Below are 14,378 nucleotides of genomic sequence, written 5' to 3' on the forward strand. Positions count from 1 at the left end.
CTCGGAGGTAGTAATAAGTTTACAAAATCTATAAGCCGTTCTAAAAAAAAAGTTTTACAAATTACAAATATGTTTGCTAGTTTTTTTTTTTTATAAGGTAGCTATCAATTTTGTTTAACATCCATGAGATCAGAAAAAGGTGGTTTCTTTTACCAAAAAAAAGAAAAGAAAAGAAAAAGATGGTTCATTTGTTTTCAAAATAAATACTACTTATTCTCTCCTCCCTCTTGGCCTGTTCCACCACATCAACCATCGCCTTCGGAACATGTTTCCACTAGTAATTATTAAGTGCTCTTGTAGCACCGCCACAAAATACTCTAGGAATCAAAATCCCGTACCAATATCTAAATTTTATTCGCAGCCCACCATTACCGATTGCCGGCGCAACCTACTGCACCCCACACTCACTATACCTGTGGTGTGGGATTTATTGAAAACATCCATTTGTATCATGAGCAACAAGTCACGTAAATCCAACACTAAAAGAATAATCCAATGAGCACGAAGAAGTTTGCAACTGTTGTGATCCATCAGTCCTTTCAAAATGTCAAAAACTCAGCCAGCCAATACAACCATGAAATGCAGGTTTTATAGAAGACCTTTAGCAATATACATATGCAACCACAAATTTCCATTCAAAGAGAAATAACGGATTTTCCTTTCTCCTTTCTCGCAATACACCAGGCAATAAAAAGACTCCCAAAAACTATATTTCACCAATTGAACACCCAGTGTATACAAAACAAAACGCCGAGTCTACAATGAATACTAGTAATGCAAGACTCAAGTCACTCAAAAAACAGAGAGACGACTCCGGGCATATAAAACCCCCCGCACCAAAATCCCTTCAACAATGCCTTAACTTCTGGCTAATTCCAAGCTCGGCAAAAAATCAAACCACCACCAGGCATCTTTTTCACCATTAGACAGGCGGAGTGCAGAACCCATATTATTTGACCCCTGAAGCAACATTGCCCCAGCTTAGCACCACTTCGACACCGATGGACACTGAACCTGACCTGACTGTGACTAGACACGGTGAGCTGCCCTGACCAGACTCTACACCGTGCACCTTGTAGGCCCCTGCATGAAATGCTTCATCCACAACCTTCTGAAATTCTGTTAAATTATAGGACTTGGTCAGAACAAAAAAAAAAAATGAGCATAGAAGAAATTCCATCTACGTTTGTAGGCGGTTAGCTTTTGGGGAGGAGATCTCCGAGTCTGCCACCTAGGAGACTGTGTTTGTCATGCTCTTTCCTTCTGCTTTTGGGTTGAGAACAAAATCAAAAACCGTTTAAGTTGATTATGAGAAGCATCAATTTTGATGGTTTTCCATTCTGATGATCTACGGAATGATTGTTTCTTGAAATGCATACATTCTAAATGTGGATGTAAAATGCAAACCCAGGGGCCAGACAATGGGTCAACTTACAAAGCTAGCTTATGATAGAGTTCACATTCCTATTTGAAGAGAGCAAGTCTTGAAGTAGATGAGCTACATACCTTCAGCTGAAACTGAATCCACCAGATGGAAGTTGAACATCACTTCCACCAAAGTTGAAGCCAGGCTGGGAAGCACCATCACCTGGAGGTAAAGTCTCATCCTCCTCCTCCAACCAATAAGTCTCGAGAATCTTGACAGCCTTCTCATAAATTTCATTGTTGTCGTGACTCTGGAGATTTTCTATCTTTTCCAACCCATCAGCTTCATCTATCAACTGGGCATAGTAGTTAACATCTCCAATGCTTCCCACGTTCTTCTCAACTTCCCCAACCTTCAAGATATTTTCCAGCCCTTCCAAGCAGACAATTATGATCCTTGGATCAGGGCATACAAGGAGATCACATAAAGGCTTTATACAGCCTTGACTGACTAAGTACCTGCCACCAACATGACAGCCAATCATTAAAAAGTCAAAACTAAATTCTACACCTGAAATTAAGCTAAGAAAATTCAGGAACTAGCAGAAAACATACTTGACTTGCTCATGAGTACCACCAGAAGTAGCATTTGATATTGACCAAGCAGCCTCTTTCTTTATATCAAACTCAGCTGTTTGGAGCAGATTGACAAGAGGAGCTATTAAACCAGCCTCGATGACAGCCTGTTACACCAACTTTATGCAGTAAGGATGATTTCTACTTTAAGGACTTCTGGTAGCCAAAGAATCTACATAGAGATTTACGCATTGAAACTAGCAACCATTCTGCACCATACACCTTAAAAAAAAGGGTGTAAAGCACTCTATAGGGCACAGGGAACACTGGAAAGTGCAAGATCCATCAGAAGACACAGAAACAAATTATTTTCTTTTTTTTGACCCTAGAGAAAATTAATACCTCCAGGAACATTTGGCAGCAGGTCTGCCATGTAAGTGGTGTTTTGACACCACAACACAATTGGGATGCTGAAACCTCGTGGCTCATTGGAGAATTTAGTGGTAAATGATTTGGCAACATAGTTAGAAAGCTTGCTTGGGCTGCCATGATATCTCTATTATAAAACAGAAAGGTGTGGGGACAAGTTGTTGGAACGACTTAGATTCATTTGATCCAAAGGCTGTAGTGCATCCTCCTACTTTCTGGTTAAGTGTCAACGGTTTTCACCTAAATCACACAACTGCCATCCTCTTTCAACCGGGATGCGAAATGCTGTAGGTACGGGCTAGCACTAGTACTACATATGGCAAGATAGGAATTATAGAGCTTTCCAAGGCATTCATCGACCTTTTCCCACTGTTTTGGATAAGATTTGTTTTGATGCATGTATCAGGAGCTCCCAATTTTTCAGTAGAGCAAACTCCATTTAACACCATGCTTTAAAGCCATTGGCAAATGCCCCCAATAGGATTTTTGCCTCAGCTTAGCTGAGTTTTTGCTTTTTTGGAAGATATGCCTTCTTGATTCTTGTGAGATTGTTTTCCTTAATGAATTTCTCATTCATCCAAAAAAAAAAAAAAATTTGTCACGAAATCATGACACTCGAATGACTTGAGTGGAACCCATTAACTGTTTGATCCCAAATAAACACAATAACCCACATGTATGTTGAAGCCTATAACTTGTCCACCAAAACCTTTTGACTGGAGGTCAGAACAATATGAGCAAATGAACAATGCCACCAAAGAATCCTCAAGATTAAAAATGCAGCCTACTGTGGCACTCGAAACATTTCACTTGCAAAAAATTATATTCACTATAATGTGGAGCTTGAAATAACAGTTACAACCCTTTAATATAGTTGTAAAAAGATTACCTGTATCTGTTCCCGGTTTCCAGCAGTAATGTTTGAGATTGTCCAGCATGCTTCTTTCTTGATGCTTTTCTTATGATTATTTGTCAACAAACTCAGCAAGCACGCAAGTGCACCATGTTGAATCATGCACTGTAGAAAAGAGGTTCTCATTATTGGATAAAAAATATCGCACAACACTGAAAAGTCTGAAACATATACCAAAATCATGAAGCGTGGGAGAATGAATACTATTTTATGATACTCCATACTAGTCATGGAAAGACACACAAAGAGACACACACATTATGTTTCTAATGATAGCTTCTATTTTCAACAAATGAGCAAAAAACCACATGGAGAATATCAATCTCACGTTTGGTTTTCCAATTTTTTTAGCATGTTCACTATCAAAATGTTCAGGAGTTAATGATGCGGCAAAATCAAAAAGAAAACACATATCATCTTCACAAGCTCAGACCTGAGTTTGAATATCATCTCCCGTGACAATATTGCCCACAGTACGAAGCGCTGGAATGAGCACAGTTGGGGATGGATGACTGAAATATATAAAAAAAGTAAAAAATTGGCTCAAGAGAGCAAGGTGTTAATTGAAAATCCAGATTTAACGGAAGAAGTAAAATGATACTTACAAGAGGAGGTCAACAAGTCGTTGACAGACACCTGCCTCAATCACAGCTTGGATTTTGTCATTCGTTCCATCAGATAGGTACGAAAGAGCCCAACATGCATCTGTAAGCACTTCTTCATCATTTGAATGAACAAGTCGCTCAAGAGCTGGAAGAGCAGGCCTTGTCTGCCATGAAATTTCAAAAATTACTCAAATAATGTACTGAAGAATAAAGATGGAATCAATGATCATATTTCGTTTAGAGTCCACTAAGAAATTCCTTAACAACAAGGATTATGTGAAATTACTTACAGCCACAGATCAAGATACTCACCTGTTCAAATGGTGGCTGCGGTTTGCCCCTGCAAAAGTTTGATAATGTCCATGTGGCATTTCTCAGCATTGAAAGTTTGGCATGCTCGTTCAACTGCTCCAGCAAAGGAATCAAAGCTCCACTGGTGAGCACAAGATCACGACACCTAGGAGAGTCACCAGCAACATTACCTAGTGCCCACACAGCCTAAGACCAAAAATCATGTGTTAGTTTTGCTTGCAGATGGTATGCAGCTTCTGCTGAGCAATGGATAATAAACACTGTTTGTATCTTACCTGCTCACGAACATCATCACTAGGAGAAGACAGAAGCTTGACAAAAATGGGGACCGCTCCATGGTCAATAACCACCTTGGTATTTTCCGAGGTACCAGAAGCAACATTTGTCAACGCCCAAGCAGCCTCAAACTGTAGAAAATCAAAATACCGGCGATGTTATGTACTAAATCAAGTATCCAAAAGAACAACCCGGTAAAAAGTATACATAGCTACTTCAAACCTGAAGCGGTGGGAAATCCTCCCTCACAAGAAATTCTACAAAGCGAGGAACAACACCAGACTGTATAACTTCTTCAATTGGTGGGCTTCGCTCTGGAAATCATTTTCAACAATTAGTAGAAAACAAATATAGGAAAAAGTAAAATGGAAGAAACAAACCCCTATAACACTACTACAAAGGTCCTACCTATTGAAAGCAATTTACGAAATTGTGTAGTAGCCTCCAGCTGCAAATTGTTATCACTTGACCAAACACCAGCAACCATGGCAGGTAGACTCTCTAGCTGCAGCACAATAAACGACAATCAAAACCTCAAAAATAAAGAAAAGAAAAGAAAAGAAGAAAAAGTGCAATCATATCCCAAACCCTACAAAACCCTAATTGAAACAAGCGATCCATCCCCAAATCACCAAGGCCAAACACACACAATCAAAATTTACAGTATCAATCTTGGTTCCTTGTTGAGTGATGAACCAAACACACACAAAAGCACCAAGAAACAATCAATCACAAAGAAACTAATACATAGCTATACATGTATCAGCGAGAATTATCATGGAAAAAAGAAGAGTCCAACATCGGCTACTATGGTAGCCAAGCATTATATAAGCTCGCATTTAAATCAAAGACTTACTGTTCCACCCTAAGTACTCAAACGCGCAATGAGTTATAAAAATGTTGGTTAGATCAAAGACATCAATGGTTCACAGCAGTTACCACTATATCACCGAAGAAGAAGGGCACAACATCACCTCTTAGAGTAGCCAAGCGTTATATCTACACATTGATTTACAACAATCTAAGACCGTAACATCCTTACTCAGAAGGCAAGGCATGCACAAATCATCTTTTTTGCAACTCATGTATCTGGGCCAGCTTTTCTGCACATTGTCTAATCCTAGGGATCAATCCCACTATCCACTAGTAGAGGCCCAATTAAAACCGGAGCAAAGCCCCGTATGGACAAGTCCTAATGGAGTTTTAGCACCTGGAAGGTTTCAAACCTGAAACCTTATGAGGGAGCAAACCCCTCAGTCTCGACCTAAACAACCAAGCCAACCCCTTTGAAACAAATCATGCGCCATAAACCAACATAAACCTCAATTGAGATGAAGTAATTCCATAAATACGTAATCAATTTCCCGAAAAAACACTCATTCATACCCAACCAATGAACCCATCACGCTCCATAAACCAAACATAAACCTTGATTGACATGTAATAAATTCACAAATACGGAATCCCTAGTCCCGAAAACTAGTCATTCATACACAACCAATCCCCTAAATTCTCAATAAATTTGAAAAGCGCCCCAAAAGTGCATCGACAAAGACTATCCAGTACCAAAATGCAACTGGAGAGATTAACAGTAATCCACGAGAGCAAGATTATTACCGATGTGCAAAAAAAAAAAAACTACCACGTAAACATACAGCTAAAAAGAGTTTACAGTTTTCTAAACCGTATTTATCGTCATTTCCTCCCAAATCCCACACGCACGTCGTTAAACACAATTTTTCTGTATGTTTACTTGGTAGTAATCCTCTATATTTTTGTTTTTTCTGAACATCGGTAGTAATCGTACACTTTTGCTCTCATGGATAACTGTTAACCAATCTGAATCCCAGGGTTTTAAATAGCAGTATCAAAAAACGTAATCCTGTCAGATATACGGCGATATATCAGCCAATACATAGGTAAATAACGGTATTGGAGGTCTAAGACTGTACTACACGTAACCACCTTTATTTAAACCCTGCATCTGAATATACACGTAGAGTGAGAAATCGGGGAGAAACGATACGTATACCTTTTTCTCAACGGTGCTAATGATGTTGTTGGCAGTACTACCGAATAGGGGGCCCTGTTGAAGTCCCTCGCGACGCTTCTTAAGCAAGCTCTCTTCTCTCTTACTCTTTCGGATCTCGACCATGTTGTCCTCCCTCCTCCGCCGGCCCTCCTCCGCATCGACGGCGACCTTGTACTTGTTGCGGCGAACCTCGGTTCTCGCGCTTGGCCTTAGCGACATGATGATTGTTTTGCTTCTCACTCCACTCAAAACCCTAACACACTGTACATCCAAACACAATATATACATGAGCAGATATATACAAATACATGTACTACGTTAGAGACGAAATCGAATAAGCGATGTAGCAGAATCCACAAACAAAAGCTTGAACATACCTGAATTGAGAGAGAGAGAGAGAGAGAGAGAGAGAGATTTTGGGGGAAAACTGATGAGTGAGAGAGAGGGTTTTGGTATTTTAATTTTGCTTATAAAGTGGGGGTTATTGTCACTTTTATCCCTTATATTATTTTGAAACTTTTAATGTTGTGTTCTCTTTACAAGTCAAACAAAATTTTTCAAAAAATTCCTCATAGATTCTCTCTACTTCTAACATTTCTCTCTTTATCTCTTTTCAATTATTATCCCTACTATTTTTCAAAAACTAATCCAAACAGAGCATAAATCAGCCTAACATGTTGTTGAGATAGTTACAGTTATGTCGAAGAGATACGGTTTCTATTATATGTGTGCTTGTACTGTCGAAATGGATGGCGGAAATGACTTTTCACTGGACCAGTTACGAAGGAGAAAATCTCAACTCATCGACGTTGGGAATAAAATAAATCAATGAGAAAAGAAAAAGGGAAATAGAGGAAGACGAAAGCACAAGTAATTAAAACATTATGGATTGTTTTGTAACCTCGTTACCTAATTTCACTGACCACACTCTCAAAAGAGAAAACTTTCAATTGCTAACTTAAGAACCCTAAATCATGAATCTCGATTAATTAGTTAAAAAATAGAAACACTACCGTAGGCATTTCAGTAAAAGTAGGGAAATTGATAGTAATTGATAAACTATATTTACGGTACAAGTCTTGCTTTTGTGACAAAAACCCGTGTAGTACTTAAGAGCAAATGATATGAATTGGACTTGATTGCGGCTCTCTCAATAGTTTAGAGATGAAATAAGTCGGTTTCAAAGCTTGGTGACAGTATAAACATAGTATTTCGCATAGATTAGGGGATGAAAATAAACTAGCCCTATAAATTGGGTTTAAAAGAGTCTTTTAATTAGGGTTTGGTTTGGGGGTTATTTGCAGTTGGACCGCACTAACTTTTGAATTTGAAATTGCACTGACGAGGACGAACTCAAAAGTAATTAATTTAATGAGGAAAAAAGTCTAATTAAAGAAGCTGATGATGTGGCGTAGTACCTTCTGGGAAATTCATTGCTGTAATCCTCCAACGGTCCATTCAATATTATTCCAACCTCGGCCATTGATGTGTTGGCAAAATAGTGTGCCAGCTTATAGCTTTCGAGTGGAGTAATTAATTTCCTTCCCAAATCTAATAGTACTATTTAATTTCCTCTGAATCATGAATCATCTGCCTAAAACGATGATGTTTGCATTATCTAGATGTATCTTTCTCCCTCCGTAGGTCTGCAAACGAACCAAGCAATTCGCGAGTTTGGATTGTTAGAGCATCCACATTGTAATAAGTAAATTGGTATGGATAAACAAACTTAACAACAATGCTAAAAAAACACCTCACATTGTAATAAGCAAAGTTACAAGTCTTTTAGCAAATAATCAAATTCCATCCATTCCATAACCAAACTTTACAACTTTTACCAATAACCAAACCCAATAACCAAACTCAAAAACTAAAAAACTCCCCACATTAGAATCGTCTCATCGAGACGAATAATTTGGTGTGGTTGAGTGTGTGATTAAAACTCGTTTGCAATTGGACATAGGTGCATTGCGTATTGTGGGGGTTTTTTTTATAGGGATGCAAAAATAACCAATATGGAGGTAAAGTTTGTTAAGTTTGATTATAAACTAAATGGATAATCAAATGCTGACGTGACACATTTTAGTTATTGAATTTGATTATTTCCATTGCGGATGCTCTTAATGCGCGGTATAGCTCGTCTCGGTTAGTAAACGAGCTAAGTTTCGGTTCGTTAAAGAAGACTCGACTCGATTAAAGAAGCTCGTTTAGTAAATGATTAAGCTCGGCTCGTTAAGGCTCGAACTCGACAAAGTTCGGCTCGGTTCGAATCATTTACAACACTATCCTTTTATCGCAAAATTATGAACACATCACACATCAAGAAGTATTGCGCGCTTCTAATGCGGTATGCCCACATCAACTATTTGGCAACTTTGGTATGAATCGAACACATTGTGATTGTATTGTCGAATGACGTAGGATTATAATTAAACTTTTAAAAAGAGAAAAAGCCTAAGAAAAGCCTCCGGAGAAGAAAAAGGCTCAACGCTTGATGAAGAAAACCTAAGAGCATTGCCTTTGTAAGATGCGGCACAGGATGATGACTACTCGCTCCTTCCCAAAAAAAAAAGAGAAGAAGACTGCTTGCTCGATCTATCCATACAGTCAATGGTCGATGTCTTGATGATGATGGTTGTTTGATTGTCGGTCACCCAAGATAAAGGAGAAGACAAAAGAAACTTTTGAATGCCGAACAGATATCACGTGGTAGTGCTCGTTGGCGACTCCAGCCATCTAACCTTGTCATTGCTCTTCCATTTTAGACACTTGAAGAAGTTACAAGAATTGTTCCGATGGAAATTCCAGGTGACAATTGAAAAATATTCTGAATTAAACAACAATGATGTCCTTCCGAGAAACATTCTTTGCACTTTTCAATTTTGTCATTTGCCTCTCGTAAAATTCAATGTCATGGTACACAATATCCAACTCTTGTCAAGTCAAAATGTATTTACAAAACTACATGTGTTACAAACGAGATAAACTTATTCACGGACCGGCACAATCTCAGCCATTCATTCACGCGATCAATGGTTGAGATTTGTTTTCAATTGTGACCGGTCACAATTGTGACCGGTCATAATTGATTTTCAATCCAGACCGTCCAAAAATACATTGGACGTGCGCGATTAACCTCCGTAAAACCTTCTTTACCGGATGATCCGCGAATAAGATTTTTTTATTATTACAAATACCGTTTTCCACATCTCCCATTTTTGCCTTATGCCAAACTTGACTGCTTACTGAAAACTGACAAGTAATCGCCCAATGTCCTCTCATCCCGGGGACCTCTGATCACCACCGGATTCTCATTCGAAACAGACGCGATTCGACGTGGTGGCGACCGAGGCGGGGACGCGTGGAACATGGCAGCTTCCATCACTTCTCGCCGGACGTTTTCTTGATCTTGCAACAAACATTGTGCGCGTAACGCGGTTATGTACAAGCCGGCGGCAAGGAAAACGGTGACGAGACTAAAAACTCCGGCAGCGGAGAAAACGCCCTGATTAAGTACGAGGCAACTGGGTCTTGGTGTGGAGTAGTCTTTGAGATGGCCTGATTCGATGCTTAGTGCTATTAGCAACAAGATCTCTCCAACTGCAAATGACATCCTGTGAACAATGAAAAGGTGATTCACATGTTGGTATTCCACCATATTGAATTTGTGTAATTTATCCTTGACCAAACTTACGGACACAAATGTGTTCGGAGCCGTTAAATGGATGCCAACCCCACATGATGCATGTAAGACTCACACACACTGAACGACTATGAACACATTACACATCTGTACAAAATTGATTTTGCAAACAATAGGACTTAGATAGTGTGGGGCTAGGTGTGTTAATTAATTGTGCATTTGGTAGTGAAGAATTCAAGCAAAATTAAAATTCCTGAGGCAATTGGAATTTTGTGCAAACGAAAGGACTTTCAGAATAAGGATGCAATGAACTCTGCGATTACCAAGTTGTGATGAAGAAAAATCCGGCTTGCCATGTGAGCGTTTGGGTAGTGGCAGAGTCAGGATCCCAAATAACTGAAGCTGGAGGTGGTGATTTACTCACAGCCACCATCAGATACACATGAGCCACCACCATGGCAATCGCCAGACCCAAAAATGCCCCAGTGGCGCACAGCAACGGTGTCTTCCCGCTACCGCTATACGTGCATTCGTATCTCTTTCCTTTCCCTTCGTCACCTGTGGTCACCCATGTCGCCTGCAACATTATCACCCACATTAAAAACATAAAGAAAACAGCACTGGTTTATAAGAAAAGAGACATAAGCCCAAACCGCAAGAATGGGTTCACTAGTTCACCATTTAATGGTAATTCAACACATTAGTCACTTCCGTACCGAACTTCAAGAGGCTTTGATATCACCCGATGCTGTTCTCTAGAAAGAGGCGGTTAATGGTGAGATGGAATCGCTAATGTCCAATAAAACTTAACAATCATTTTTCAGTTTACAAGGGTAGGCGTTTATGCTGAACGGGTAGACGTATCGACACGCACTTTCTAAGGCATTCGTTCCTGCTTACTGATGTGAATTATAGTTATTCACGTGAGAAAGAATTACCTCAGTGCGGGTAGCTTCGGCTATGAGACAGAGGATGAAACACAATAGGCCAAACAGTATCGACAAGACAATGATAAACGCACCGGTCTTGCTGCCCAAATCCGTGCTCCGACGACTTGGTGCAAGATCAGCATGTGTCACCGCCATTGTCGATGAAGCGAAAAAGGAGTTGTGCAGAGGATCAGCATGAATCGGAGAAGAGGATTTTGTGGCTCTTTAAAAATTTTCCCACCAGAGGGAGAGAAAGAGAGGGTTTTAGAATTGCTTGGAACAAAGATTGCTTAAAGGCAAGAGATTCCCAGGGCATCGGACTAGTAAATTCCTAAACAAGGACGGCTTTTGGTTATATTTTGCTTGCTTTTCAAGGTGCCTTGAGGATCGAACAAAAAAGAGATTTTCTTGGTTTGTTAATTGTTGATTGATAAAGGCAGTCTTTATTCCAGGCAATACAGATACTTTAGACAATGTTGTAGTCTAAGTGTGGTTGATACAGGAATGGCCTAGTACTGCTTGATTCAAAAGTTTACCCACAAGCTTACTGCAGGATTCACACATGTACAGGGTCATCGAAAATGTCTACAGGACAGTGTTTCCACGAGAACTTCTACCAAATTACGTGGCGAAAAATTTTACGGGCGAGATAGTCACACACATTTTTGTTGGGTTGTTGGAAGAAAAGGAATGATGCACATGATGTGTGTTAGTAGCGGTAACTCAGCGGCCGGGTACCACGTAAGCAATGTCACGTGCTCCTTTGAAAATATACAATAGTTAGTCTAGTATAGGTCACTGTACATGGTACCCCACATCATTTACGAACCAACACATGATCATCGGTTCGTTAGTAGATCCAACTTTTGAGTCACAAACAGTTATATGGAATAAAACGTTTGAGCTACAGTCGTCCAAATATTTTGAGTTATGCTATTAGGATCTTCATAAGTTAGGACCCGATGTACTGACAGTAGCTACGGATCTCTCCGTATGTTATGTGTCAACTAATGATTGATGTACATTTGGAACCAAGAATCATTTTTCAAAACGCACTCACATCACATTGATGTGGGTTCGTACACTTAGTCTTAGGCCCCACATCAACGTCCGGTGAAGGAGGAGACATTTCGACCCCGTTCATTTTAGGGTTTTGGATTTTAGATTCTAATCATTATCCTATTTCTCTCCATACATTATTTTCATTTTTCTCTTTATCTCTCTGCAATCATTACCCATATTTCTAATCATTACTTTATTTCTTTTTGCACTCATTACCTATAAATCCAAAATCTCAAAACGAACGGGGCCGGACGGTGTCCCAGGAACACTTGGGCAATTTTTTTCCAGTTACCTGGGCATATCATGATGAAAGTACTTGGAGAGGGTCATACGCTAGTGCAGTTAATTTCCATGTACTTGGGGCTCTACTACTGAGCATAGAGTACATGAATGAATTGATGGTACAAATCTCACAACAAAGGACATATATAGATGGGGCAACTGATGAAGTTAAGGGACCACAAAAAGCTGGGAATTCACCTAAAATTTGATGTTTTAACACAATAAGGCATAATGGGTGAAGAAAACTTAGAAAAAAAGGTTTTAATAACTGCTAGGGGATAAGAACTAAAGAACTAACTACAGAATGTCAGGTTGCTCATTGTGGCCCTGCTCGTTTGGTCACTCAACAACATTAACAACAACAACAACAATGGTACAAGTATAGTATGATTCTCGCATAATCATATTCGGTAATGATCTAGAACTCGGGTTATAGGAATTGTCGATGTTATCACCGGACCTTGTCGAGACGAATGAAGTAAGGTGAAGGTGTCGGTGAAGCGTGTGCAGTGACATGCATTAGCAACTTTGAATATTCGATGTACGGACGCATTGTAAAAGCAAACAATGCACTAATGCAGTATAAACAGGGTATCTCTATTCTGTTGCATATCTGCTTTCCCCACTTAATGGTAGGCCAAAGGCAGAAAGTGAACCTGTAATGGTGCTGCCATTTTCAAAAAATCCTGTGCTTTTCTTGCAAGTTCAAAAATTGTTTTCTCATCTTATCAAATGTAAGCACAACATTATGGAAAAAGGAACAATTAAGTCAATACCAATCTTCTTTTTCAAGCTTTTGGATTCGAAGGACAAAAAGATGGATAATTTCTTGGGTGCATCTTTGTTTTCTTCAAACAAACGAAAACTATTTAACTTTTTCCCATGGACAAGAATTTTGCAAGGAGCTACTACATCCATTCACCCTAAATCTATGCCAAGATTAATGTTGTTTACAGTAACCCATACAAAATTGATTCCAGCATTTTTTCAACCAGCAGCAGCCTTGCATGAACTTAAATTCTTCAATATTTATGCTATTTTATCTCAATTATAAATTTTCCTTTTCGAATCATCTTTCTATTACTTATCTCGGGTTCAATCCACATCCGATTTAGTGGTTTCAAAGAAGATCAATGTCACCGTTGACGATGCATGTCTCAGAGCTTATTTTTTTACTCGAAAACTCGAACAATTAAGTTTTACAAAAATAAACGGATCTAATCATCGAAATAGAAGTAGAATCCGGTTTGGGGCCCTACATAGTGGCTAGTGTACACCAACTTTATAGGTAGGTAAAAGCAGAGGAACATCGATCCTTTTTATGAGGGTGAATAGCACTCTCACAACGACAAAATATTTATTGCCCCCCCGAAGGATCTTACAGATATGCACATGATCTCATAGTTCCAAGTTTTGAGTTGATGCATATTACTGTTAGGCTACGAACAAAATAAGCACATTGCACCAAGAATAAAGATCAATCCGAATAAGAAAGCATGGCATGAAAATTTACGTGATCGGTGATTCGACTAGACTGTCTACATCCACGGCTCATTCCAACTTTTGAACATTTCAACATGTCCTTGAACGAAGACTAACGATGTATATGTGGTAAGGTTTGCAAACAACGATGTGGGATCTTTGAGTCGAGTACTAATAAAGTTTTTCAAACCCAAAAGCTATGACCTTGTTCGTTTTGGTATTTGGATTTTAGATTTTGAGTGGAGAGAGATAGAGAGAGAAATGAGAGTAATGATTGAGAAAAAACTTATTGGGGACCGTGCGCTGAGAGAAAGTCCAAAACCCAAATACCAAACCGAACAAGGTTTGACCTTGTACCATAACCCATAACTCACAACCCGAAGAGGTTGGTTGAGTATGCATGGCCACAGGTAGCGGATTTATTCACCCAAACTAGTAGGTTACACTACAGCCGCAAACAGGTAGCCGGTAG

General features: G+C 39.3%; 2 protein-coding genes across 3 annotated transcripts; both read right to left on the reverse strand.

The window, feature by feature from the left end:
* Positions 1–610: 610 nt before the first annotated feature.
* On the reverse strand, positions 611–6,727 carry LOC131324592 (importin subunit alpha-2). Of its 2 annotated transcripts, XM_058356603.1 has the most exons (11): positions 6,509–6,727; positions 4,885–4,981; positions 4,699–4,790; positions 4,476–4,607; positions 4,201–4,386; positions 3,889–4,052; positions 3,717–3,795; positions 3,260–3,388; positions 1,981–2,108; positions 1,507–1,884; positions 611–1,119 (listed from the first exon to the last, which is right to left on the reverse strand). In XM_058356603.1, exons 1-10 carry the CDS (start codon positions 6,725–6,727, stop codon positions 1,509–1,511), a joined length of 1,602 nt encoding a protein of 533 aa, XP_058212586.1. In that variant the 3' UTR covers positions 611–1,119; positions 1,507–1,508. The 2 variants fall into 2 exon arrangements, with proteins under 2 accessions (XP_058212586.1, XP_058212585.1); XM_058356602.1 differs by having other exon boundaries at positions 611–1,884.
* A 2,630-nt stretch (positions 6,728–9,357) lies between these two features.
* Positions 9,358–11,492, reverse strand: LOC131324593 (uncharacterized). The gene is made up of 3 exons (XM_058356605.1): positions 11,090–11,492; positions 10,475–10,728; positions 9,358–10,122 (listed from the first exon to the last, which is right to left on the reverse strand). Exons 1-3 carry the CDS (start codon positions 11,234–11,236, stop codon positions 9,732–9,734), a joined length of 792 nt encoding a protein of 263 aa, XP_058212588.1. The 5' UTR covers positions 11,237–11,492; the 3' UTR covers positions 9,358–9,731.
* Between the last annotated feature and the right edge of the window lie 2,886 nt (positions 11,493–14,378).

This window comes from Rhododendron vialii, chromosome 4a (assembly GCF_030253575.1).
Source record: "Rhododendron vialii isolate Sample 1 chromosome 4a, ASM3025357v1".
Taxonomy (NCBI): domain Eukaryota; kingdom Viridiplantae; phylum Streptophyta; class Magnoliopsida; order Ericales; family Ericaceae; genus Rhododendron; species Rhododendron vialii.